Source organism: Panulirus ornatus, chromosome 41 (assembly GCF_036320965.1).
Source record: "Panulirus ornatus isolate Po-2019 chromosome 41, ASM3632096v1, whole genome shotgun sequence".
Lineage (NCBI taxonomy): Eukaryota > Metazoa > Arthropoda > Malacostraca > Decapoda > Palinuridae > Panulirus > Panulirus ornatus.
In genome coordinates, this window is record NC_092264.1 from 21,301,291 (window position 1) to 21,329,129 (window position 27,839).

Here is a 27,839-nt window from a genome sequence, read left to right on the forward strand (position 1 = left end):
AGTGAAAGAGAAGAAAGAGGCATTTGGACGATACTTGCAGGGTAGTAGCGTAAGTGACTAAGAGATGTAAAAAAGAGAGGAGGAGGTCGTCAAGAGAAAGGTGCAATAGGTGAAAAAGAGGGCAAATGAGAGTTGGGTGAGAGAGTACCATTAAATTTTTTTCTGGAAGGATAAAAAGATGCTTGTGGCATGAGAAGTGTGGGAGGTGGGCAGATTAGAAAGGGTAGTGAGTGGTGGGATGAAGAAGTGAGATTGTTAGTGAAAGAGAAGAAAGGGGCATTTGTATGAGTTTTGCAGGGAAAAGGTGCAAATGAATGGGATATGTATAAAACAAAGAGGCAGTAGGTCAAGAGAAAGGTGCAAGTGAAAAAGAGGGTAAATGAGAGTTGGGGTACGAGTATCATTAAATTCTAGGGAGAATAAAAAGATGTTTTGGAAGGAGGTAAATAAAGTACATAAGACAAGAGAACAAATGGGAACATCAGTGAAGGGGGCTAATGGGGAGGTGATAAGGAGTGGTGATGTGAGAAGGAGATGGAGTGAGAATTTTGAAGGTTTGTTCAATGTGTTAGATGATAGTGGCAGATATAGGGTGTTTTGGTCAAGGTGGTGTGCAAAGTGAGAGGGTTAGAGAGAATGATTTGGTAAAGAGAAGAGGTACTAAAAGCTTTGTCGAAGATGAAAATGGGCAAGGCAGTGGGTTTGGATGATATTGCAGTGGAATTTATTAAAAAAGGGGGTGACTGTGTTGTTGACTGGTTGGTAAGGATATCTAATGTATGTATGACTGAGGTATAAGTTTGTTGAGTATTCCTGGGAAACTATATGGGAGGGTACTGATTGAGAGGATGAAGGCATGTACAGAGCATCAAACTGGGAAAGAGCAGTGTGGTTTCAGAAGTGGTAGAGGATGTGTGGATTAGGTGTTTGCTTTGAAGAATGTATGAGGAATACTTAGAAAAGCAAATGGATTTGTATGTAGCATTTACGGATCTGGAGAAGGCATATGATAGAGTTGATAGAGATGCTCTGTGGAAGGTATTAAGAAAATATAGGTGTGGAAAGCTAGTTGTTAGAAGCAATGAAAAGTTTTTATCAAGGATATAAGGCATGTATAAGCTCAAGGGTAAAGGGGAAGAGTGGTTTGGGAATGTCTGGGGAGTAAAGTCAGGGGTTAGTGAGAGGACAAGAGCAAGGGAAGGAGTAGCAATACTCCTGAAACAGGAGTTGTGGGAGTATGTGATAGAGTGTAAGAGAGTAAATTCTCGATTAATATGGGTAAAACTGAAAGTTGATGGAGAGAGGTGGGTGATTATTGGTGCATATGCACCTGGGCATGAGAAGAAAGATCAAGAGAGGCAAGTGTTTTGGGAGCAGCTGAATGAGTGTGTTAGTGGTTTTGATGCACGAGACCGGGTCATAGTGATGGGTGATTTGAATGCAAAGGTGAGTAATGTGGCAGTTGAGGGAATAATTGGTATACATGGGGTGTTCAGTGTTGTAAATGGAAATGGTGAAGAGCTTGTAGATTTATGTGCTGAAAAAGGACTGATGATTGGGAATACCTGGTTTAAAAAGCGAGATATACATAAGTATACTTATGTAAGTAGGAGAGATGGCCAGAGAGCATTATTGGATTACGTGTTAATTGACAGGCGTGCGAAAGAGAGACTTTTGGATGTTAATGTGCTGAGAGGTGCAACTGGAGGGATGTCTGATCATTATCTTGTGGAGGCTAAGGTGAAGATTTGTATGGGTTTTCAGAAAAGAAGAGTGAATGTTGGGGTGAAGAGGGTGGTGAGAGTAAGTGAGCTTGAGAAGGAGACCTGTGTGAGGAAGTACCAGGAGAGACTGAGTACAGAATGGAAAAAGGTGAGAACAATGGAAGTAAGGGGAGTGGGGGAGGAATGGGATGTATTTAGGGAATCAGTGATGGATTGCGCAAAAGATGCTTGTGGCATGAGAAGAGTGGGAGGTGGGTTGATTAGAAAGGGTAGTGAGTGGTGGGATGAAGAAGTAAGAGTATTAGTGAAAGAGAAGAGAGAGGCATTTGGACGATTTTTGCAGGGAAAAAATGCAATTGAGTGGGAGATGTATAAAAGAAAGAGACAGGAGGTCAAGAGAAAGGTGCAAGAGGTGAAAAAAAGGGCAAATGAGAGTTGGGGTGAGAGAGTATCATTAAACTTTAGGGAGAATAAAAAGATGTTCTGGAAGGAGGTAAATAAAGTGCGTAAGACAAGGGAGCAAATGGGAACTTCGGTGAAGGGCGCAAGTGGGGAGGTGAAAACAAGTAGTGGTGATGTGAGAAGGAGATGGAGTGAGTATTTTGAAGGTTTGTTGAATGTGTTTGATGATAGAGTGGCAGATATAGGGTGTTTTGGTCGAGGTGGTGTGCAAAGTGAGAGGGTTAGGGAAAATGATTTGGTAAACATAGAAGAGGTAGTGAAAGCTTTGCGGAAGATGAAAGCCGGCAAGGCAGCAGGTTTGGATGGTATTGCAGTGGAATTTATTAAAAAAGGGGGTGACTGTATTGTTGACTGGTTGGTAAGGTTATTTAATGTATGTATGACTCATGGTGAGGTGCCTGAGGATTGGCGGAATGCGTGCATAGTGCCATTGTACAAAGGCAAAGGGGATAAGAGTGAGTGCTCAAATTACAGAGGTATAAGTTTGTTGAGTATTCCTGGTAAATTATATGGGAGGGTATTGATTGAGAGGGTGAAGGCATGTACAGAGCATCAGATTGGGGAAGTGCAGTGTGGTTTCAGAAGTGGTAGAGGATGTGTGGATCAGGTGTTTGCTTTGAAGAATGTATGTGAGAAATACTTAGAAAAGCAAATGGATTTGTATGTAGCATTTATGGATCTGGAGAAGGCATATGATAGAGTTGATAGAGATGCTCTGTGGAAGGTATTAAGAATATATGGTGTGGGAGGAAAGTTGTTAGAAGCAGTGAAAAGTTTTTATCGAGGATGTAAGGCATGTGTACGTGTAGGAAGAGAGGAAAGTGATTGGTTCTCAGTGAATGTAGGTTTGCGGCAGGGGTGTGTGATGTCTCCATGGTTGTTTAATTTGTTTATGGATGGGGTTGTTAGGGAGGTAAATGCAAGAGTTTTGGAAAGAGGGGCAAGTATGAAGTCTGTTGGGGATGAGAGAGCTTGGGAAGTGAGTCAGTTGTTGTTCGCTGATGATACAGTGCTGGTGGCTGATTCATGTGAGAAACTGCAGAAGCTGGTGACTGAGTTTGGAAAAGTGTGTGGAAGAAGAAAGTTAAGAGTAAATGTGAATAAGAGCAAGGTTATTAGGTACAGTAGGGTTGAGGGTCAAGTCAATTGGGAGGTGAGTTTGAATGGAGAAAAACTGGAGGAAGTGAGGTGTTTTAGATATCTGGGAGTGGATCTGGCAGCGGATGGAACCATGGAAGCGGAAGTGGATCATAGGGTGGGGGAGGGGGCGAAAATCCTGGGGGCCTTGAAGAATGTGTGGAAGTCGAGAACATTATCTCGGAAAGCAAAAATGGGTATGTTTGAAGGAATAGTGGTTCCAACAATGTTGTATGGTTGCGAGGCGTGGGCTGTGGATAGAGTTGTGCGCAGGAGGATGGATGTGCTGGAAATGAGATGTTTGAGGACAATGTGTGGTGTGAGGTGGTTTGATCGAGTGAGTAACGTAAGGGTAAGAGAGATGTGTGGAAATAAAAAGAGCATGGTTGAGAGAGCAGAAGAGGGTGTTTTGAAGTGGTTTGGGCACATGGAGAGGATGAGTGAGGAAAGATTGACCAAGAGGATATATGTGTCGGAGGTGGAGGGAACGAGGAGAAGAGGGAGACCAAATTGGAGGTGGAAAGATGGAGTGAAAAAGATTTTGTGTGATCGAGGCCTGAACATGCAGGAGGGTGAAAGGAGGGCAAGGAATTGAGTGAATTGGAGCGATGTGGTATACCGGGGTTGACGTGCTGTCAGTGGATTGAAGCAGGGCATGTGAAGCGTCTGGGGTAAACCATGGAAAGCTGTGTAGGTATGTATATTTGCGTGTGTGGACGTATGTATATACATGTGTATGGGGGGGGTTGGGCCATTTCTTTCGTCTGTTTCCTTGCGCTACCTCGCAAACGCGGGAGACAGCGACAAAGTATAATAATAATAAGGCATGTGTACGAGTAGAAAGAGAGGAAAGTGATTGGTTCTCAGTGAGTTGGTTTTCGGCAGGGGTGTGTGATGTCTCCATGGTTGTTTAATTTGATTATGGGTGGTGTTGTTAGGGAGGAGAATGCAAGAGTTTTGGAGAGAGGGGCAAGTATGCAGTCTGTTGTGGATGAGAGAGCTTGGAAAGCGAGTCAGTTGTTGTTCGCTGATGATAAAGCGCTGGTGGCTGATTCAAGTGAGAAACTGCAGAAGCTGGTGACTGAGTTTGGTAAAGTGTGTGAAAGAAGAAAGCTGAGATTAAATGTGAATAAGAGCAAGGTTATTAGGTACAGTAGGGTTGAGGGACAAGTCAATTGGGAGGTAAGTTTGAATGGAGAAAAAATGGAGGAAGTGAAGTGTTTTAGATATCTGGGAGAGGATTTGGCAGCGAATGGAACCATGGAAGCTGAAGTGAGTCACTGGGTGGGTGGGTGAGGGGAGTTCTGGGAGTGTTGAAGAATGTGTGAAAGGCAAGAACATTATCTCGGAAAGCAAAAATGGGTATGTCTGAAGGAATAGGGGTTCCAACAATGTTACATGGTTGCGAGGCGTGGGCTATAGATAGCTTGTGCGGAGGAGGGTGGATGTGTTGGAAATGAGGTGTTTGAGGACAATATGTGGTGTGAGGTGGTTTTGATTGAGTAAGTAATGAAAGGGTGAGAGAGAGGTGTGGCAATAAAAAGAGTGTGGTTGAGTGAGCAGAAGAGGGTGTTTTGAAATGGTTTGGTCACATGGAGAGAATGAGTGAGGAAAGATTGACAAAGAGGATATATGTGTCAGAGGTGGAGGGAGTGAGAAGTGGGAGACCAAACTGGAGGTGGAAAGATGGAGTGAAAAAGATTTTGAGCAACTGGGGCCTGAACATGCAGGAGGGTGAAAGGTGTGTGAGGAACAGAGTGTATGAGAACGATGTTGTATACCGGGGTCGACGTGCTGTCTATGGATTGAACCAGGGCATGTAAAGCGTCTGGGGTAAACCATGGAAAGTTTAATGGGGCCTGGATGTGGAAAAGGAGCTGTGGTTTCGGTGCATTATACATGACAGATAGAGACTGAGTGTGAATGAATGTGGCCTTTGTTGTCTTTTCCTAGTGCTACCTCACGCGCATGCAGCGGGAGGGGGTTGTCATTTCATGTGTGGAGGGGTAGCGACGGGAATGAATAAAGGCAGCAAGTATGAATTATGTACATGTGTATATGTTGGAAAGGATCACAATTTTGCGCATGATCAAGATATTCCTATGAATCCACATATTTCATTTTCCCCGTGGACTCACAGGAACATGGGTATATACGTATATGTCTGTGTATGTATGTATATGTTGAAATGTATAGAAATGTATATGTGCGTGTGTGGACGTGTATGTATATACACGTGTTTGTGGGTGGTTGGGCCATTCTTTCGTCTGTTTCCTTGTGCTACCTCGCTAACACAGGAGACAGCGACAAAGTATAATAAAAAAATATATAGTATGACTCATGGTGAGGTGCCTGAGGATTGTCGGAATGCATGCATAGTGCCAATGTACAAAGGCAAAAGGGATAAAGATGAATGCTCAAATTACAGACGTATAAGTTTGTTGAGTATTCCTGGGAAATTATATGGGAGGGTATTGATTGAGAGGGTGAAGGCATGTACAGAGCATCTGATTGGGGAAGAGCAGTGTGGTTTCAGAAGTGGTAGAGGATGTGTGGATCAGGTGTTTGCTTTGAAAAATGTGAGAAATACTTAGAAAAGCAAATGGATTTGTATGTAGCATTTATGAATCTGGAGAAGGAATATGGTAGAGTTGACAGAGATGCTCTGTGAAGGTATTAAGAGTATATGGTGTGGGAGGCAAGTTGTTAGAAGCAGTGAAAAGTTTTTGTTGAGGATATGAGGAATGTGTACAAGTAGGAAGAGATGAAAGTGACTAGTTCTCAGTGAATGTTGGTTTTCGGCAGGGGTGCGTGATGTCTCTATGGTTGTTTAATTTGTTTATGGATGGTGTTGTTAAGGAGGTGAATGCAAGAGTTTTGGAGAGAGGGGCTAGTATGCAGTCTGTTGTGGATGAGAGAGCTTGGGAAGCGAGTCAGTTGTTGTTCGCTGATGATACAGCGCTGGTGGCTGATTCGGGTGAGAAACTGCAGAAGTTGGTGATTGAGTTTGGCAAAGTATGTGAAAGAAGAAAGATGAGAGCAAATGTGAATAAGAGCAAGGTTATTAGGTACTATAGGGTTGAGGGACAAGTCAACTGGGAGGTAAGTTTAAATGGAGAAAAACGGGAGGAAATGAAGTATTTTAGATATATGGAAGTGGATTTGGCAGCTGATGGAACCATGGAAGTGGAAGTGAGTCACAGGATGGGGGAGGGGGTGAAAGTTCTGGGAGTGTTGAAAAATGAGTGGAAGGAGATAACATTATCTCAGAAAGCAAAAATGGGTATGTCTGAAGGAATAGTGGTTCCAACAGTGTTATATGGTTGCGGGGAATGGACTATAGAGTTGTGCGGAGGGGGGTGGATGTTTTGGAAATGAGATGTTTGAGGACAATATGTGGTGTGAGGTGCTTTGATCAAGTAAGTGATGAAGCGGTAAGAGAGACTTATGGTAATAAAGAGTGGGGTTGAGAGAGCAGAAGAGGGCTGTTTTGAAAATTGGTTTGATCACATGGAAAGAAAGAGTGAGGAAAGATTGCCAAAGATGTTATATGTGTCAGAGGTGGAGGGAATGAGGAGAAGTGGGAGACCAAATTGAAGGTGGAAAGATGGAATGAAAAAGATTTTGAGCGATCGGGGCCTGAATATGCATGAGGGTGAAAGGTGTGCAAGGAACAGAGTAAACTGGAACGATGTGGTATACCAGGGTCAACGTGCTGTCAATGGATTGAACCAGGGCATGTGAAGCGTCTGGGGTAAACCATGGAAAGTTTTGTGGGGCATGGATGTGGAAAGGGAGCTGTGGTTTCGATGCATTATACATGACAGTTAGAGACTGAGTGTGAATGAATGTGGCCTTTGTTGTCTTTTCCTAGCGCTACCTCGCATGCATGCAGGGGGGAGGGGATTGTAATTGCATGTGTGGAGGGGTGGTGATGGGAATGAATACAGGCAGCAAGTATGAATTATGTAAATGTGTATATATGTATATGTCTATGTATGTCGCTACCTCGCTATCGCGGGAAATGGCGAATAGTATGAAAGAAAGAGTCTGTGTATGTATAGATATGTAGAAATGTGTTGGTATGTATATGTGCATGTGTGGACATGTATGTACATACATGTGCATGTGGGTGGGTTGGGCCATTCTTTCATCTGTTTCCTTGCACTACCTCGCTAATGAGAGAGACAGTAAAAAACAATTGAGTGATAGGGGCCTGAACATGCAGAAAAGTGAAAGACTGCATGGGATAGTCTACTGGAGTACTGCATGGGATAGTCTACTGGAGTAATGTGATATATAGGGGGTGACATTCTGTTCAAGACTAAACCAGGTCATATGAAGCATCCAGGGGGAAACCACAGACTGGTCTGTGGGGTAAGGCTGAAGAAAGGAGTCATGATTTCAGTGCCTTACACATGACAATCACAGAATGGATGGGAGTGAATGGGGCCTTTCTTCATCTGTTCCTGGCACTACCTAACTAAAACAAACAGTGAACAAGTATGAACAATGGCTGCTCCTAGTTTTACTGGCAAGTGTTTAAAACAAAACCCAAATTCCCATATAAAAAACAAAAAAGGTTCTTCAAGATTCCATGGTTCAGTGTAACCAGCCACCCCTCTCCAATCTTTGGCCAACACTATACCAGTAGATATCCTATTAACCAAAACATTTGCATCACTTCATTTTCATACTTTTTAATGTATTCTTTCAATAAATACACACCTTCAGATCATGGGCTTTCAACAAATCAATAAAACATCAGTCCTAAGAACACTTGTGATTGTTGGAAACTTTCCATCCATCATGGAAAACATTTAACTTTTTATTCAAGAGACATGCTCAGTGAGAATTCTAATGCCAAAAGTGACAAATATCACAACTGCAGAATAGAATATTGATAACTGCATGACCACTCTCATGCTGCTGCTCACCTCATGCCAATGTTCTACTAGGTCTAAAAAATGTTTCTTCTCTACTCCACTTACCTTGGTTATTTAAAAGATTTCTTTAAAACTGCAATATGCAATGATTCTATTATAAATGCAACACATGTTAAACACAAAGGTATATCCTTACCATGACTTCAATGCTTTGGGATGCATACCTCAGCAAAGATCTTTCTTAGGCAGGTGAGAAGTCTGCAATTACCTTCATACATCTAATAACTTCTAATGGCTGTTGGTTTCAACAAAATAATCTACCACACTACTGATGAAATAAGCTACATTATCATACTAATTATGCTAGCAATACATCAGATGTATTGCTAGTTCTACAAACTGTTCATGTTCATTAAAAAAAAAAAACTATATCAAGTAAAAATGAATTCATCAGTTAGTGAATTATACTCACTGATCTTTGACTGAACTGCTGCACTGCTCACAACTGTGTTTCAACCATCCATTCAAAAAGGAATCAATATCAAGAAATTGTGAAATAGTCAAATGCCAAATGGTTTCTTGTACAATGTCTTGAACCTTAAAGAAGATATAGGTATCAAAAAATAAAGAAAACTTCAGTAAAGACAAATAACAAAGGGACAGTTACCTTTATTGGCAGTGGTTGTTTGCACGGCATAAGGCGAGGTATTATAGGTGGCTGTTGCAGCTGCTGCTGCAGCTCCTGGGTACGTGCCAGTATAACTTGTCTTGGGGGTCACCACAGGAGTTGTCTGCCGTGAGGTGGTCGTGTACGCACTGGCATTGGTATAAGCAGCTTTGTCTGTAGAAAAAACACCTAAGGTCTTTCATGAACCCATACTTATTTGCAACAAAAGGATAAATTTGCATACAATCAATTTCCACTCATCTGCTTTTGTTCTTTAACCTACTTTGCCATACAATTAAACATTTTTCTAATGAAATTAAGATTTTTCCATGCTCGTAAATTATTATCAACATTGTTCCAATTACTGTTCCTTGTTGTGTGTGACTCCAAGTATTAAGAAAATTACCTGAAGAGGCTCATGATCAGCCAATCCTGGCAGTTTTCAAAAGAGAAATTTCCCAAAACTGATAGGAAACTTCAGTAGCCATTAACGATACGGGCTTCTAAATCAATGGTAGGCTGAATCCTTAAAGAGCTGATGGCAATTCCGTTAAACTTATTCTGATAACAGCACAACACCAAGGTAAAAAATAAGAGTGAGTGCTCAAATTACAGAGGTATAAGTTTGTTGGGTATTCCTGGTAAATTATATGGGAGGGTATTGATTGAGAGGGTGAAGGCATGTACAGAGCATCAGATTGGGGAAGAGCAGTGTGGTTTCAGAAGTGGTAGAGGATGTGTGGATCAGGTGTTTGCTTTGAAGAATGTATGTGAGAAATACTTAGAAAAGCAAATGGATTTGTATGTAGCATTTATGGATCTGGAGAAGGCATATGATAGAGTTGATAGAGATGCTCTGTGGAAGGTATTAAGAATATATGGTGTGGGAGGAAAGTTGTTAGAAGCAGTGAAAAGTTTTTATCGAGGATGTAAGGCATGTGTACGTGTAGGAAGAGAGGAAAGTGATTGGTTCTCAGTGAATGTAGGTTTGCGGCAGGGGTGTGTGATGTCTCCATGGTTGTTTAATTTGTTTATGGATGGGGTTGTTAGGGAGGTGAATGCAAGAGTTTTGGAAAGAGAGGCAAGTATGAAGTCTGTTGGGGATGAGAGAGCTTGGGAAGTGAGTCAGTTGTTGTTCGCTGATGATACAGCGCCGGTGGCTGATTCATGTGAGAAACTGCAGAAGCTGGTGACTGAGTTTGGTAAAGTGTGTGAAAGAAGAAAGTTAAGAGTAAATGTGAATAAGAGCAAGGTTATTAGGTACAGTAGGGTCGAGGGTCAAGTCAATTGGGAGGTGAGTTTGAATGGAGAAAAACTGGAGGAAGTGAAGTGTTTTAGATATCTGAGAGTGGATCTGGCAGCAGATGGAACCATGGAAGTGGAAGTGGATCATAGGGTGAGGGCGAAAATTCTGGGAGCCTTGAAGAATGTGTGGAAGTCGAGAACATTATCTCGGAAAGCAAAAATGGGTATGTTTGAAGGAATAGTGGTTCCAACAATGTTGTATGGTTGCGAGGCGTGGGCTATGGATAGAGTGGTGCGCAGGAGGATGGATGTGCTGGAAATGAGATGTTTGAGGACAATGTGTGGTGTGAGGTGGTTTGATCGAGTAAGTAACGTAAGGGTAAGAGAGATGTGTGGAAATAAAAAGAGCGTGGTTGAGAGAGCAGAAGAGGGTGTTTTGAAATGGTTTGGGCACATGGAGAGAATGAGTGAGGAAAGATTGACCAAGAGGATATATGTGTCGGAGGTGGAGGGAACGAGGAGAAGTGGGAGACCAAATTGGAGGTGGAAAGATGGAGTGAAGAAGATTTTGTGTGATCGGGGCCTGAACATGCAGGAGGGTGAAAGGAGGGCAAGGAATAGAGTGAATTGGAGCGATGTGGTATACCAGGGTTGACGTGCTGTCAGTGGATTGAATCAGGGCATGTGAAGCGTCTGGGGTAAACCATGGAAAGCTGTGTAGGTATGTATATTTGCGTGTGTGGACGTATGTATATACATGTGTATGGGGGTGGGTTGGGCCATTTTCTTTCGTCTGTTTCCTTGCGCTACCTCGCAAACGCGGGAGACAGCGACAAAGCAAAAAAAAAAAATGGTAGTACCAGTAACCAAGCATGACAAAAAAAAAAAAGAAAAAAAAAAATTAGCAGTCAGCATAGCCTTGATCTATTATTTATCTATCATACTTTGTTGCTGTCTCCCACATTAGCAAGGTAGCACAAGGAAACAGACGAAAGAATGGCTCAACCCACCCACATACACATGTATATACATACACATCCACACATGCACATATATGTACCTATTCATTTCAACGTATACATACATACACATAAATATATACACAACTACATAATTCATACTTGCTCCCTTTATTCATTCCTGTCGCCACCCCGGCACACATGAAATGACAACCCCCCTCCCCCCGCCCGCGCACAAGGTAGCGCTAAGAAAAGACAACAAAGGCCACATTCGTTCACACTCAGTCTCTAACTGAAATGTATAATGCACCAAAACCACAGCTCCCTTTCCACATCCAGGCCCAACAAAACTTTCCGTGGTTTACCCAAGACGCTTCACATGCCCTGGTTCAACCTATTAACAGCACGTCAAACCCAGTATACCACATCGTTCCAATTCACTCTATTCCAAGCACGCCTTTCACCCGCCTGCATGTTAAGGCGCCGATCACTCAAAATCTTTTTCACTCCATCTTTCCACCGCCAATCTGGTCTCCCACTTCTCCTCGTTCCCTCCACCTCTGACATATATATCCTCTTGGTCAATTTTTCCTCACTCATTCTCTCCATGTGACCAAACCATTTCAATACACCCTCTTCTGCTCTCTTAACCACACTCTTTTTATTACCTGACATCTCTCTTACCCTTTCATTACTTACTTGATCAAACCACCTCGCACCACATATTGTCGTTAAACATCTCATTTCCAACACATCCACCCTCCTCTGCACAACCCTATCTATAGCAAATGCCTCACAACCATATAACATTGTTGGAACCACTATTCCTTCAAACATACCCATTTTTGCTTTCCGAGATAATGTTCTCGCCTTCCACACATTCTTCAATGCTCCCAGAACCTTCGCCCCCTCCCCCACCCTGTGACTCACTTCCATGGTTCCATCTGGTTCTAAGTCTACTCCCAGATATCTAAAACACTTCACTTCCTCCAGTTTTTCTCCATTCAAACTTACCTCCCAACTGACTTGTTCCTTAACCGTACTGAGCCTAATAACCTTGTTCTTATACACATTTACTCTCAGCTTTCTTCTTTCACACACTTTACCAAACTCAGTCAACAGCTTCTGCAGTTTCTCACCCAAATCAGCCATCAGCACTGTATCATCAGCAAATAACAACTCACTCACTTTCCAAGCCCTCTCATCCACAACAGACTGCATACTTGCCCCTCTCTCCAAAACTCTTGCATTCACCTCCTTAACAACCCCATCCATAAACAAATAACAACCATGGAGGCATCATGCACCCCTGCCGCAAACTGACATTCGCTGGGAACCAATCACTTTCCACTCTTCCTACTCGTACACATACTTTACATCCTCGATAAAAACTTTTCACTGCTTCTCAACTTGCCTCCCACAACATATACTCTTAATTCCTTCCATAGAGCATCTCTCTCAACTCCATCATATACCTTCTCCAGATCCATAAATGATACATACAAATCCATTTGCTTTTCTAAGTATTTCTCACATACATTCTTCAAAGCAAACACCTAATCCACACATCCTCTACCACTTCTAAAACCACACTGCTCTTCCCCAGTCAGATGCTCTGTACATGCCTTCACCCTCTCAATCAATACCCTCCCATAAAATTTCCCAGGAATACTCAACAAACTTATACCTCTGTAATTTGAACACACACCTTTATCCTCTTTGCCTCTGTACAATGGTACTATGCATACATTCCGCCAATCCTCAGGCACTTCACCATGAGCCACACATACACTGAATATCCTCACCAACCAGTCAACAACACACAACCCCTTTTTCAATAAATTCCACTCCAATACCATTCAAACCCACCACCTTCCCAGCTTTCATCTTCCTTTACGCCTTCACTACCTCTTCTCTACTTACCAAACCATTCTCCCTGACCCTCTCACTTCACACACCACCTTGACCAGAACACCCCACATCTGCCACTCTATCATCTAACACATTCAGCAAAATAGTCACTCCATCTCCTTCTCACATCACCACTACTTGTTATTACCTCCCCATTAGCCCCCTTCACTGATGTTCCCATTTGCACTCGTCTCATGCACTTTATTTACCTCCTTCCAAAACATCTTTTTATTCTCCCTAAAATTTAATGATACTCTCTCACCCCAACTCGCATTTGCCCTCTTTTTCACCTCTTCCACCTTTCTCTTGACCTCTTGCCTCTTTCTATTATACATCTCCCACTCATTTGCACTATTTCCCTGCACAAATCATCCAAATGCCTCTCTCTTCTCTTTCCCTAACAATCTTACTTCCTCATTCCACCACTCACTACCCTTTCTAATCTGCCCAACTCCCCACACTTCTCATGCCACAAGCATCTTTTGCGCAAGCCATCACTGCTTCCCTAAATACATCCCATTCCTGCCCTACCCCCCTTATTTCATTTGCTCTCACCTTTTACCAATCTGCACTCAGTCTCTCCTGGTACTTCCTCACACAGGTCTCCTTCCCAAGCTTACTCTCACCACTCTCTTCACCCCAACATTTTCTCCTCTTTTCTGAAAACCTCAACAAATCTTCACCTTTGCCTACACAAGACAATAATCAGACATCCCTCCAGTTGCACCTCTCGGCACATTAACATCCAAAAGTCTCTCTTTCATGCGCCTATCAATTAACACGTAATCCAATAACGCTCTCTAGCCATCTCTTCTACATACATACCAACACTTGTGTATATATCTCTTTTTAAATCTGGTATTCCCAATCACCAGTCCTTTTTCAGCACATAAATCTACAAGCTCTTCACCATTTCCATTTACAACACTGAACACCCCATGTACACCAATTATTCCCTCAACTGCCACATTATTCACCTTTGCATTCAAATCACCCATCACTATAACCTGGTCTCGTGCATCAAAACTGCTAACGCACTCACTCAGCTGCTCCTAAAACACTTGCCTCTCATGATCTTTCTTCTCATGCCCAGGTGTATAAGCACCAATAATCACCCATCTCTCTCCATCCACTTTGATCTATTTTTCTAAATCATCAAAAAGACGAGGATGAATTTTACTATGATCAGCTGATCCCAAACAATGGGGCTAATGGCCGTAAAAGAATGTTAATGTAGTAACTCTTAATCTATTGGCATATAAACTCGCAATATTTCAAGCACATACCACAATTTACGTGCCTATCTCTCAATACATTTTTTTTTTCTTTTTTATGCTTTGTCGCTGTCTCTCGCGTTTGCGAGGTAGCACAAGGAAACAGACGAAAGAAATGGCCCAACCCCCCCCATACACATGTATATACATACGTCCACACACGCAAATATACATACCTACACAGCTTTCCATGGTTTACCCCAGACGCTTCACATGCCTTGATTCAATCCACTGACAGCACGTCAACCCCAGTATACCACAACGCTCCAATTCACTCTATTCCTTGCCCTCCTTTCACCCTCCTGCATGTTCAGGCCCCGATCACACAAAATCTTTTTCACTCCATCTTTCCACCTCCAATTTGGTCTCCCTCTTCTCCTTGCTCCCTCCACCTCCGACACATATATCCTCTTGGTCAATCTTTCCTCACTCATCCTCTCCATGTGCCCAAACCACTTCAAAACACCCTCTTCTGCTCTCTCAACCACGCTCTTTTTATTTCCACACATCTCTCTTACCCTTACGTTACTCACTCGATCAAACCACCTCACACCACACATTGTCCTCAAACATCTCATTTCCAGCACATCCATCCTCCTGCGCACAACTCTATCCATAGCCCACGCCTCGCAACCATACAACATTGTTGGAACCACTATTCCTTCAAACATACCCATTTTTGCTTTCCGAGATAATGTTCTTGACTTCCACACATTCTTCAAGGCCCCCAGAATTTTCGCCCCCTCCCCCACCCTATGATCCACTTCCGCTTCCATGGTTCCATCCGCTGCCAGATCCACTCCCAGATATCTAAAACACCTCACTTCCTCCAGTTTTTCTCCATTCAAACTCACCTCCCAATTGACTTGACCCTCAACCCTACTGTACCTAATAACCTTGCTCTTATTCACATTTACTCTTAACTTTCTTCTTCCACACACTTTACCAAACTCAGTCACCAGCTTCTGCAGTTTCTCACATGAATCAGCCACCAGCGCTGTATCATCAGCGAACAACAACTGACTCACTTCCCAAGCTCTCTCATCCCCAACAGACTTCATACTTGCCCCTCTTTCCAAAACTCTTGCATTTACCTCCCTAACAACCCCATCCATAAACAAATTAAACAACCATGGAGACATCACACACCCCTGCCGCAAACCTACATTCACTGAGAACCAATCACTTTCCTCTCTTCCTACACGTACACATGCCTTACATCCTCGATAAAAACTTTTCACTGCTTCTAACAACTTTCCTCCCACACCATATATTCTTAATACCTTCCACAGAGCATCTCTATCAACTCTATCATATGCCTTCTCCAGATCCATAAATGCTACATACAAATCCATTTGCTTTTCTAAGTATTTCTCACATACATTCTTCAAAGCAAACACCTGATCCACACATCCTCTACCACTTCTGAAACCACACTGCTCTTCCCCAATCTGATGCTCTGTACATGCCTTCACCCTCTCAATCAATACCCTCCCATATAATTTACCAGGAATACTCAACAAACTTATACCTCTGTAATTTGAGCACTCACTCTTATCCCCTTTGCCTTTGTACAATGGCACTATGCACGCATTCCGCCAATCCTCAGGCACCTCACCATGAGTCATACATACATCAAATAACCTTACCAACCAGTCAACAATACAGTCACCCCCTTTTTTAATAAATTCCACTGCAATACCATCCAAACCTGCTGCCTTGCCGGCTTTCATCTTCCGCAAAGCTTTCACTACCTCTTCTCTGTGTACCAAATCATTTTCCCTAACCCTCTCACTCTGCACACCACCTCGACCAAAACACCCTATATCTGCCACTCTATCATCAAACACATTCAACAAACCTTCAAAATACTCACTCCATCTCCTTCTCACATAACCACTACTTACTTACATGCTTACTTCTAACAAATGAAATTCTCAACATCAAGTAAATAAATAATTTTTACAGCTTGTAATCTATACAACTTGTTCTTAGAAAGCAGTTCAATATGTAATTAACTAAGTCTAAAAGGCCAGAGATAAGTGCTCAGTTCTAATCTTCTCGTTAGAAAAAAATTACAGCAAAGATATATAACTTGCCAATTATACCATCCTGAAAAAGATTGGGACAGAGAAACTAGTAAAATATTTAAGCTTTCTCATGATAGACCTACTCTACCTAAGTTTCCTCGATAGCTAATTCAAAAATACTTATGTATAGAGTGAAATGGAACAATGTGGTATTATCAGGGTGGACGTGTTGTCAATGGACTGAACCAGGGCATGTGAAGCGTCTGGGGTAAACCATGAAAAGGTCTGTGGGGCCTGGATGTGGTAAGGGAGCTGTGTTTCGGTGCATTACACATCACAGCTAGAGACTGAGTGTGAACGAATGTGGCCTTTTTGTCTTTCTGATGCTGTCTCGCTGGAAGTTTTTTTTTTACTATTTTGCGAGTGGCGTGCTGGCGATGTGAATGGATGAAGGTAGCAAGTATGGATATGTACATGTGTATATATGTATATGTCTGGGTATGTATACGTTGAAATGTATATGTATGTATATGCGCATGTGGGCATTTATGTATATACAGGTGTATGTGGGTGAGTTGGGCCATTCCTCTTCTATTTCCTTGCGCAAACACAGGAGACAAAAGCTAAGTATATTAAATAAATCAATACTTATGTATTCATGAAGTGGTTCTGTACAAAGGCAACATCAATTATGGAAAATAATTATAAAACTAAAATCTCGTATTACAACTTTCCATTCACTTTTATATATATATATATATATATATATATATATATATATATATATATATATATATATATATATATATATATTTTTTTTTTTTTTTTTTTTTTTTTACTATTCGCCATTTCCCGCGTTAGCGAGGTAGCGATAGGAACAGAGGACTGGGCCTTTTTTTGGAATATCCTCACCTGGCCCCCTCTGTTCCTTCTTTTGGAAAATTAACAAAAAAAAAAAAAAAAAAAAAAAAAACGAGAGGGGAGGATTTCCAGCACCCCGCTCCCTCCCCTTTTAGGCGCCTTCTACGACACGCAGGGAATACGTGGGAAGTATTCTTAATCCCCTATCCCCAGGGATAGTATATATATATATATATATATATATATATATATATATATATATATATATATATATATATATATATATATATATCTTTTTTTCTTTTAAACTGTTCGCCATTTCCCGTATATATATATATATATATATATATATATATATATATATATATATATATATATACATATATTTCTTAACTTTCTAAAATGGGAAACAGAAGGAGTCATGCGGAGGGTGCTCATCCTCCTCGAAGGCTCAGACTGGGGTGTCTAAATGTATGTGGATGTAACCAAGATGTGAAATAAGGAGAGATAGGTAGTATGTTTGAGGAAAGGAACCTGGATGTTTTGGCTCTGAGTGAAACGAAGCTCAAGGGTAAAGGGGAAGAGTGGTTTGGGAATGTCTTGGGAGTAAAGTCAGGGGTTAGTGAGAGGACAAGAGCAAGGGAAGGAGTAGCAGTACTCCTGAAACAGGAGTTGTGGGAGTATGTGATACAATGTAAGAAAGTAAATTCTCGATTAATATGGGTAAAACTGAAAGCTGATGGAGAGAGATGGGTGATTATTGGTGCATATGCACCTGGGCATGAGAAGAAAGATCAAGAGAGGCAAGTGTTTTGGGAGCAGCTGAATGAGTGTGTTAGTGGTTTTGATGCACGAGACTAGGTTATAGTGATGGGTGATTTGAATGCAAAGGTGAGTAATGTGGCAGTTGAAGGAATAATTGGTATACATGGGGTGTTCAGTGTTGTAAATGGAAATGGTGAAGAGCTTGTAGATTTACGTGCTGAAAAAGGACTGATGATTGGGAATACCTGGTTTAAAAAGCGAGATATACATAAGTATACGTATGTAAGTAGGAGAGATGGCCAGAGAGCATTATTGGATTACGTGTTAATTGACAGGCGCGCGAAAGAGAGACTTTTGGATGTTAATGTGCTGAGAGGTGCAACTGGAGGGATGTCTGATCATTATCTTGTTCAGGCTAAGGTGAAGATTTGTATGGGTTTTCAGAAAAGAAGAGTGAATGTTGGGGTGAAGAGGTGGTGAGAGTAAGTGAGCTTGGGAAGGAGACTTGTGTGAGGAAGTACCAGGAGAGACTGAGTACAGAATGGAAAAAGGTGAGAACAATGGAAGTAAGGGGAGTGGGGGAGGAATGGGATGTATTTAGGGAATCAGTGATGGATTGCGCAAAAGATGCTTATGGCATGAGAAGAGTTGGAGGTGGGTTGATTACAAAGGGTAATGAGTGGTGGGATGAAGAAGTAAGACTATTAGTGAAAGAGAAGAGAGAGGCATTTGGACGATTTTTGCAGGGAAAAAATGCAATTGAGTGGGAGAAGTATAAAAGAAAGAGACAGGAGGTCAAGAGAAAGGTGCAAGAGGTGAAAAAAAGGGCAAATGAGAGTTGGGGTGAGAGAGTATCATTAAATTTTAGGGAGAATAAAAAGATGTTCTGGAAGGAGGTAAATAAAATGCGTAAGACAAGGGAGCAAATGGGAACTTCAGTGAAGGGCGCAAATGGGGAGGTGATAACAAGTAGTGGTGATGTGAGAAGGAGATGGAGTGAGTATTTTGAAGGTTTGTTGAATGTGTTTGATGATAGAGTGGCAGATATAGGGTGTTTTGGTCGAGGTGGTGTGCAAAGTGAGAGGATTAGGGAAAATGATTTGGTAAACAGAGAAGAGGTAGTAAAAGCTTTGCAGAAGATGAAAGCCAGCATGGCAGCAGGTTTGGATGGTATTGCAGTGGAATTTATTAAAAAAGGGGGTGACTGTATTACTGACTGGTTGGTAAGGTTATCTAATGTATGTATGACTCATGGTGAGGTGCCTGAGGATTGGCGGAATGCGTGCATAGTGCCATTGTACAAAGGCAAAGGGGATAAGAGTGAGTGCTCAAATTACAGAGGTATAAGTTTGTTGAGTATTCCTGGTAAATTATATGGGAGGGTATTGATTGAGAGGGTGAAGGCATGTACAGAGCATCAGATTGGGGAAGAGCAGTGTGGTTTCAGAAGTGGTAGAGGATGTGTGGATCAGGTGTTTGCTTTGAAGAATGTATGTGAGAAATACTTAGAAAAGCAAATGGATTTGTATGTAGCATTTATGGATCTGGAGAAGGCATATGATAGAGTTGATAGAGATGCTCTGTGGAAGGTATTAAGAATATATGGTGTGGGAGGAAAGTTGTTAGAAGCAGTGAAAAGTTTTTATCGAGGATGTAAGGCATGTGTACGTGTAGGAAGAGAGGAAAGTGATTGGTTCTCAGTGAATGTAGGTTTGCGGCAGGGGTGTGTGATGTCTCCATGGTTGTTTAATTTGTTTATGGATGGGGTTGTTAGGGAGGTAAATGCAAGAGTTTTGGAAAGAGGGGCAAGTATGAAGTCTGTTGGGGATGAGAGAGCTTGGGAAGTGAGTCAGTTGTTGTTCGCTGATGATACAGCGCTGGTGGCTGATTCATGTGAGAAACTGCAGAAGCTGGTGACTGAGTTTGGTAAAGTGTGTGGAAGAAGAAAGTTAAGAGTAAATGTGAATAAGAGCAAGGTTATTAGGTACAGTAGGGTTGAGGGTCAAGTCAATTGGGAGGTGAGTTTGAATGGAGAAAAACTGGAGGAAGTGAAGTGTTTTAGATATCTGGGAGTGGATCTGGCAGCGGATGGAACCATGGAAGCGGAAGTGGATCATAGGGTGGGGGAGGGGGCGAAAATTCTGGGGGCCTTGAAGAATGTGTGGAAGTCGAGAACATTATCTCGGAAAGCAAAAATGGGTATGTTTGAAGGAGTAGTGGTTCCAACAATGTTGTATGGTTGCGAGGCGTGGGCTATGGATAGAGTTGTGCGCAGGAGGATGGATGTGCTGGAAATGAGATGTTTGAGGACAATGTGTGGTGTGAGGTGGTTTGATCGAGTGAGTAACGTAAGGGTAAGAGAGATGTGTGGAAATAAAAAGAGCGTGGTTGAGAGAGCAGAAGAGGGTGTTTTGAAATGGTTTGGGCACATGGAGAGAATGAGTGAGGAAAGATTGACCAAGAGGATATATGTGTCGGAGGTGGAGGGAACAAGGAGAAGTGGGAGACCAAATTGGAGGTGGAAAGATGGAGGGAAAAAGATTTTGTGTGATCGGGACCTGAACATGCAGGAGGGTGAAAGGAGGGCAAGGAATAGAGTGAACTGGATCGATGTGGTATACCGGGGTTGACGTGCTGTCAGTGGATTGAATCAGGGCATATGAAGCGTCTGGGGTAAACCATGGAAAGCTGTGTAGGTATGTAAATTTGCGTGTGTGGACGTATGTATATACATGCGTATGGGGGTGGGTTGGGCCATTTCTTTCGTCTATTTCCTTGCGCTACCTCACAAATGCGGGAGACAGCAACAAAGCAAAAAAATATATATATATATATATATATATATATATATATATATATATATATATATATATATATATATATATTTTTTATATATATATATATATATATATATATATATATATATATATATATATATATATTTTTTTTTTATATATATATATATATATATATATGTATATATTCCCTATGAGGCCCAGTCCTTTGTTCTTAAAGCTACCTTGCTAATGCGGGAAATGGCGAATAGTTTGAAAAATATATATATATATATATATATATATATATATATATATATATATATATATTATCCCTGGGGATAGGGGATTAAGAATACTTCCCACGTATTCCCTGCGTGTCGTAGAAGGCGACTAAAAGGGGAGGGAGCGGGGGGCTGGAAATCCTCCCCTCTCGTTTTTTTTTTTTTTTTTTTTTTTTTTTTTTTAAATTTTCCAAAAGAAGGAACAGAGGGGGCCAGTTGAGGATATTCCAAAAAAGGCCCAGTCCTCTGTTCTTAGCGCTACCTCGCTAACGCGGGAAATGGCGAATAGTTTAAAAGAAAAAGAAAAGAAAATATATATATATATATATATTTTTTTTTTTTTTTTTTTATACTTTGTCGCTGTCTCCCGCGTTTGCGAGGTAGCGCAAGGAAACAGACGAAAGAAATGGCCCAACCCCCCCCCCATACACATGTACATACACACGTCCACACACGCAAATATACATACCTACACAGCTTTCCATGGTTTACCCCAGACGCTTCACATGCCTTGATTCAATCCACTGACAGCACGTCAACCCCTGTATACCACATCGCTCCAATTCACTCTATTCCTTGCCCTCCTTTCACCCTCCTGCATGTTCAGGCCCCGATCACACAAAATCTTTTTCACTCCATCTTTCCACCTCCAATTTGGTCTCCCTCTTCTCCTCATTCCCTCCACCTCCGACACATATATCCTCTTGGTCAATCTTTCCTCACTCATTCTCTCCATGTGCCCAAACCATTTCAAAACACCCTCTTCTGCTCTCTCAACCACGCTCTTTTTATTTCCACACATCTCTCTTACCCTTACGTTACTTACTCGATCAAACCACCTCACACCACACATTGTCCTCAAACATCTCATTTCCAGCACATCCATCCTCCTGCGCACAACTCTATCCATAGCCCACGCCTCGCAACCATACAACATTGTTGGAACCACTATTCCCTCAAACATACCCATTTTTGCTTTCCGAGATAATGTTCTCGACTTCCACACATTTTTCAAGGCTCCCAAAATTTTCGCCCCCTCCCCCACCCTATGATCCACTTCCGCTTCCATGGTTCCATCCGCTGACAGATCCACTCCCAGATATCTAAAACACTTCACTTCCTCCAGTTTTTCTCCATTCAAACTCACCTCCCAATTGACTTGACCCTCAACCCTACTGTACCTAATAACCTTGCTCTTATTCACATTTACTCTTAACTTTCTTCTTCCAGGTTCCTTTCCTCAAACATACTACCTATCTCTCCCTTTTTCACATCTTGGTTACATCCACACACATTTAGGCACCCCAATCTGAGCCTTCGAGGAGGATGAGCACTCCCCGCGTGACTCCTTCTTCTGTTTCCCATTTTTTAGAAAGTTAAAAAATACAAGGAGGGAAGGATTTCTGGCCCCCCCGCTCCCGTCCCCTCTAGTCGCTTTCTACGACACGCGAGGAATGCGTGGGAAGTATTCTTTCACCCCTATCCCCAGGGATAATATACATATATATGGATGTTTTGGCTCTGAGTGAAACGAAGCTCAAGGGTAAAGGGGAAGAGTGGTTTGGGAATGTCTTGGGAGTAAAGTCAGGGGTTAGTGAGAGGACAAGAGCAAGGGAAGGAGTAGCAGTACTCCTGAAACAGGAGTTGTGGGAGTATGTGATACAATGTAAGAAAGTAAATTCTCGATTAATATGGGTAAAACTGAAAGTTGATGGAGAGAGATGGGTGATTATTGGTGCATATGCACTTGGGCATGAGAAGAAAGATCATGAGAGGCAAGTGTTTTGGGAGCAGCTGAATGAGTGTGTTAGTGGTTTTGATGCACGAGACCGGGTTATAGTGATGGGTGATTTGAATGCAAAGGTGAGTAATGTGGCAGTTGAGGGAATAATTGGTATACATGGGGTGTTCAGTGTTGTAAATGGAAATGGTGAAGAGCTTGTAGATTTATGTGCTGAAAAAGGACTGATGATTGGGAATACCTGGTTTAAAAAGCGAGATATACAGAAGTATACTTATGTAAGTAGGAGAGATGGCCAGAGAGCGTTATTGGATTACGTGTTAATTGACAGGCGCGTGAAAGAGAGACTTTTGGATGTTAATGTGCTGAGAGGTGCAACTGAAGGGATGTCTTGTGGAGGCTAAGGTGAAGATTTGTATGGGTTTTCAGAAAAGAAGAGTGAATGTTGGGGTGAAGAGGGTGGTGAGAGTGAGCGAGCTTGGGAAGGAGACTTGTGTGAGGAAGTACCAGGAGAGACTGAGTACAGAATGGAAAAAGGTGAGAACAATGGAAGTAAGGGGAGTGGGGGAGGAAAGGGATGTATTTAGGGAATCAGTGATGGATTGCGCAAAAGATGCTTGTGGCATGAGAAGAGTGGGAGGTGGGTTGATTAGAAAGGGTAGTGAGTGGTGGGATGAAGAAGTAAGATTATTAGTGAAAGAGAAGAGAGAGGCATTTGGACGATTTTTGCAGGGAAAAAATGCAATTGAGTGGGAGACGTATAAAAGAAAGAGACAGGAGGTCAAGAGAAAGGTGCAAGAGGTGAAAAAAAGGGCAAATGAGAGTTGGGGTGAGAGAGTATCATTAAATTTTAGGGAGAATAAAAAGATGTTCTGGAAGGAGGTAAATAAAGTGCGTAAGACAAGGGAGCAAATGAGAACTTCAGTGAAGGGCGCAAATGGGGAGGTGATAACAAGTAGTGGTGATGTGAGAAGGAGATGGAGTGAGTATTTTGAAGGTTTGTTGAATGTGTTTGATGATAGAGTGGCAGATATAGGGTGTTTTGGTCGAGGTGGTGTGCAAAGTGAGAGGGTTAGGGAAAATGATTTGGTAAACAGAGAAGAGGTAGTAAAAGCTTTGCGGAAGATGAAAGCCAGCAAGACAGCGGGTTTGGATGGTATTGCAGTGGAATTTATTAAAAAAGGGGGTGACTCTATTGTTGACTGGTTGGTAAGGTTATTTAATGTATGTATGACTCATGGTGAGGTGCCTGAGGATTGGCGGAATGCGTGCATAGTGCCATTGTACAAAGGACAAAGGGGATAAGAGTGAGTGCTCAAATTACAGAGGTATAAGTTTGTTGAGTATTCCTGGTAAATTATATGGGAGGGTATTGATTGAGAGGGTGAAGGCATGTACAGAGCATCAGATTGGGGAAGAGCAGTGTGGTTTCAGAAGTGGTAGAGGATGTGTGGATCAGGTGTTTGCTTTGAAGAATGTATGTGAGAAATACTTAGAAAAGCAAATGGATTTGTATGTAGCATTTATGGATCAGGAGAAGGCATATGATAGAGTTGATAGAGATGCTCTGTGGAAGGTATTAAGAATATATGGTGTGGGAGGAAAGTTGTTAGAAGCAGTGAAAAGTTTTTATCGAGGATGTAAGGCATGTGTACGTGTAGGAAGAGAGGAAAGTGATTGGTTCTTAGTGAATGTAGGTTTGCGGCAGGGGTGTGTGATGTCTCCATGGTTGTTTAATTTGTTTATGGATGGGGTTGTTAGGGAGGTGAATGCAAGAGTTTTGGAAAGAAGGGCAAGTATGAAGTCTGTTGGGGATGAGAGAGCTTGGGAAGTGAGTCAGTTGTTGTTCACTGATGATACAGCGCTGGTGGCTGATTCATGTGAGAAACTGCAGAAGCTGGTGACTGAGTTTGGTACAGTGTGTGAAAGAAGAAAGTTAAGAGTAAATGTGAATAAGAGCAAGGTTATTAGGTACAGTAGGGTTGAGGGTCAATTCAATTGGGAGGTGAGTTTGAATGGAGAAAAACTGGAGGAAGTGAAGTGTTTTAGATATCTGGGAGTGGATCTGGCAGCGGATGGAACCATGGAAGCGGAAGTGGATCATAGGGTGGGGGAGGGGGCGAAAATTCTGGGAGCCTTGAAGAATGTGTGGAAGTCGAGAACATTATCTCGGAAAGCAAAAATGGGTATGTTTGAAGGAATAGTGGTTCCAACAATGTTGTATGGTTGCGAGGCGTGGACTATGGATAGATTTGTGCGCAGGAGGATGGATGTGCTGGAAATGAGATGTTTGAGGACAATGTGTGGTGTGAGGTGGTTTGATCGAGTAAGTAACGTAAGGGTAAGAGAGATGTGTGGAAATAAAAAGAGCGTGGTTGAGAGAGCAGAAGAGGGTGTTTTGAAATGGTTTGGTCACATGGAGAGAATGAGTAAGGAAAGATTGACCAGAGGATATATGTGTCGGAGGTGGAGGGAACGAGGAGAAGAGGGAGACCAAATTGGAGGTGGAAAGATGGAGTGAAAAAGATTTTGTGTGATCGGGGACTGAACATGCAGGAGGGTGAAAGGAGGGCAAAGAATAGAGTGAATTGGAGCGATGTGGTATATCGGGGTTGACGTGCTGTCAGTGGATTGAATCAAGGCATGTGTATGGGGGTGGGTTGGGCCATTTCTTTCGTCTGTTTCCTTGCGCTACCTCGCAAACGCGGGAGACAGCGACAAAGTATAATAAATAAAATAAATATATATATATATATATTTATCTATTTTGGAAAGAGGGGCAAGTATGAAGTCTGTTGGGGATGAGAGAGCTTGGGAAGTGAGTCAGTTGTTGTTCGCTGATGATACAGCGCTGGTCGCTGATTCATGTGAGAAACTGCAGAAGCTGGTGACTGAGTTTGGTAAAGTGTGTGAAAAAAGAAAGTTAAGAGTAAATGTGAATAAGAGCAAGGTTATTAGGTACAGTAGGGTTAAGGGTCAAGTCAATTGGGAGGTGAGTCTGAATGGAGAAAAACTGGAGGAAGTGAAGTGTTTTAGATATCTGGGAGTGGATCTGGCAGCGGATGGAACCATGGAAGCGGAAGTGGATCATAGGGTGGGGGAGGGGGCGATAATTCTGGGAGCCTTGAAGAATGTGTGGAGGTCGAGAACATTATCTCGGAAAGCAAAAATGGGTATGTTTGAAGGAATAGTGGTTCCAACAATGTTGTATGGTTGCGAGGCGTGGGCTATGGATAGAGTTGTGCGCAGGAGGATGGATGTGCTGGAAATGAGATGTTTGAGGACAATGTGTGGTGTGAGGTGGTTTGATCGAGTAAGTAACGTAAGGGTAAGAGAGATGTGTGGAAATAAAAAGAGCGTAGTTGAGAGAGCAGAAGAGGGTGTTTTGGAATGGTTTGGGCACATGGAGAGAATGAGTGAGGAAAGATTGACCAAGAGGATATATGTGTCGGAGATGGAGGGAACGAGGAGAAGAGGGAGACCAAATTGGAGGTGGAAAGATGGAGTGAAAAAGATTTTGTGTGATCGGGGCCTGAACATGCAGGAGGGTGAAAGGAGGGCAAGGAATAGAGTGAATTGGAGCGATGTGGTATACCGGGGTTGACGTGCTGTCAGTGGATTGAATCAAGGCATGTGAAGCGTCTGGGGTAAACCATGGAAAGCTGTGTAGGTATGTATATTGTCCTCAAACATCTCATTTCCAGCACATCCATCCTCCTGCGCACAACTCTATCCATAGCCCACGCCTCGCAACCATACAACATTGTTGGAACCACTATTCCTTCAAACATACCCATTTTTGCTTTCCGAGATAATGTTCTCGACTTCCACACATTCTTCAAGGCCCCCAGGATTTTCGCCCCCTCCCCCACCCTATGATTCACTTCCACTTCCATGGTTCCATCCGCTGCCAGATCCACTCCCAGATATCTAAAACACTTTACTTCCTCCAGTTTTTCTCCATTCAAACTTACCTCCCAATTGACTTGACCCTCAATCCTACTGTACCTAATAACCTTGCTCTTATTCACATTTACTCTTAACTTTCTTCTTTCACACACTTTACCAAACTCAGTCACCAGCTTCTGCAGTTTCTCACATGAATCAGCCACCAGCGCTGTATCATCAGCGAACAACAACTGACTCACTTCCCAAGCTCTCTCATCCCCAACAGACTTCATACTTGCCCCTCTTTCCAAAACTCTTGCATTCACCTCCCTAACAACCCCATCCATAAACAAATTAAACAACCATGGAGACATCACACACCCCTGCCGCAAACCTACATTCACTGAGAACCAATCACTTTCCTCTCTTCCTACACGTACACATGCCTTACATCCTCGATAAAAACTTTTCTCTGCTTCTAACAACTTGCCTCCCACACCATATATTCTTAATACCTTCCACAGAGCATCTCTATCAACTCTATCATATGCCTTCTCCTGATCCATAAATGCTACATACAAATCCATTTGCTTTTCTAAGTATTTCTCACATACATTCTTCAAAGCAAACACCTGATCCACACATCCTCTACCACTTCTGAAACCACACTGCTCTTCCCCAATCTGATGCTCTGTACATGCCTTCACCCTCTCAATCAATACCCTCCCATATAATTTACCAGGAATACTCAACAAACTTATACCTCTGTAATATGAGCACTCACTCTTATCCCCTTTGCCTTTGTACAATGGCACTATGCACGCATTCCGCCAATCCTCAGGCACCTCACCATGAGTCATACATACATTAAATAACCTTACCAACCAGTCAACAATACAGTCACCCCCTTTTTTAATAAATTCCACTGCAATACCATCCAAACCTGCTGCCTTGCCGGCTTTCATCTTCCGCAAAGCTTTCACTACCTCTTCTCTGTTTACCAAATCATTTTCCCTAACCCTCTCACTTTGCACACCACCTCGACCAAAACACCCTATATCTGCCACTCTTATCATCAAACACATTCAACAAACCTTCAAAATACTCACTCCATCTCCTTCTCACATCACCACTACTTGTTATCACCTCCCCATTTGCGCCCTTCACTGAAGTTCCCATTTGCTCCCTTGTCTTACGCACTTTATTTACCTCCTTCCAGAACATCTTTGAT

At 42.3% G+C, this 27,839-nt stretch overlaps 1 protein-coding gene across 1 annotated transcript in view; it reads right to left on the reverse strand.

The window, feature by feature from the left end:
- Positions 1–27,839, reverse strand: part of Zn72D (Zinc-finger protein 72D) — a 362,702-nt gene that overhangs the window by 307,886 nt on the left and 26,977 nt on the right. The window contains exon 3 of the mRNA XM_071686208.1: positions 8,877–9,065. Within this exon, the coding sequence (XP_071542309.1) occupies positions 8,877–9,065 (189 nt within the window). The remainder of the gene's footprint in view (positions 1–8,876; positions 9,066–27,839) is intronic.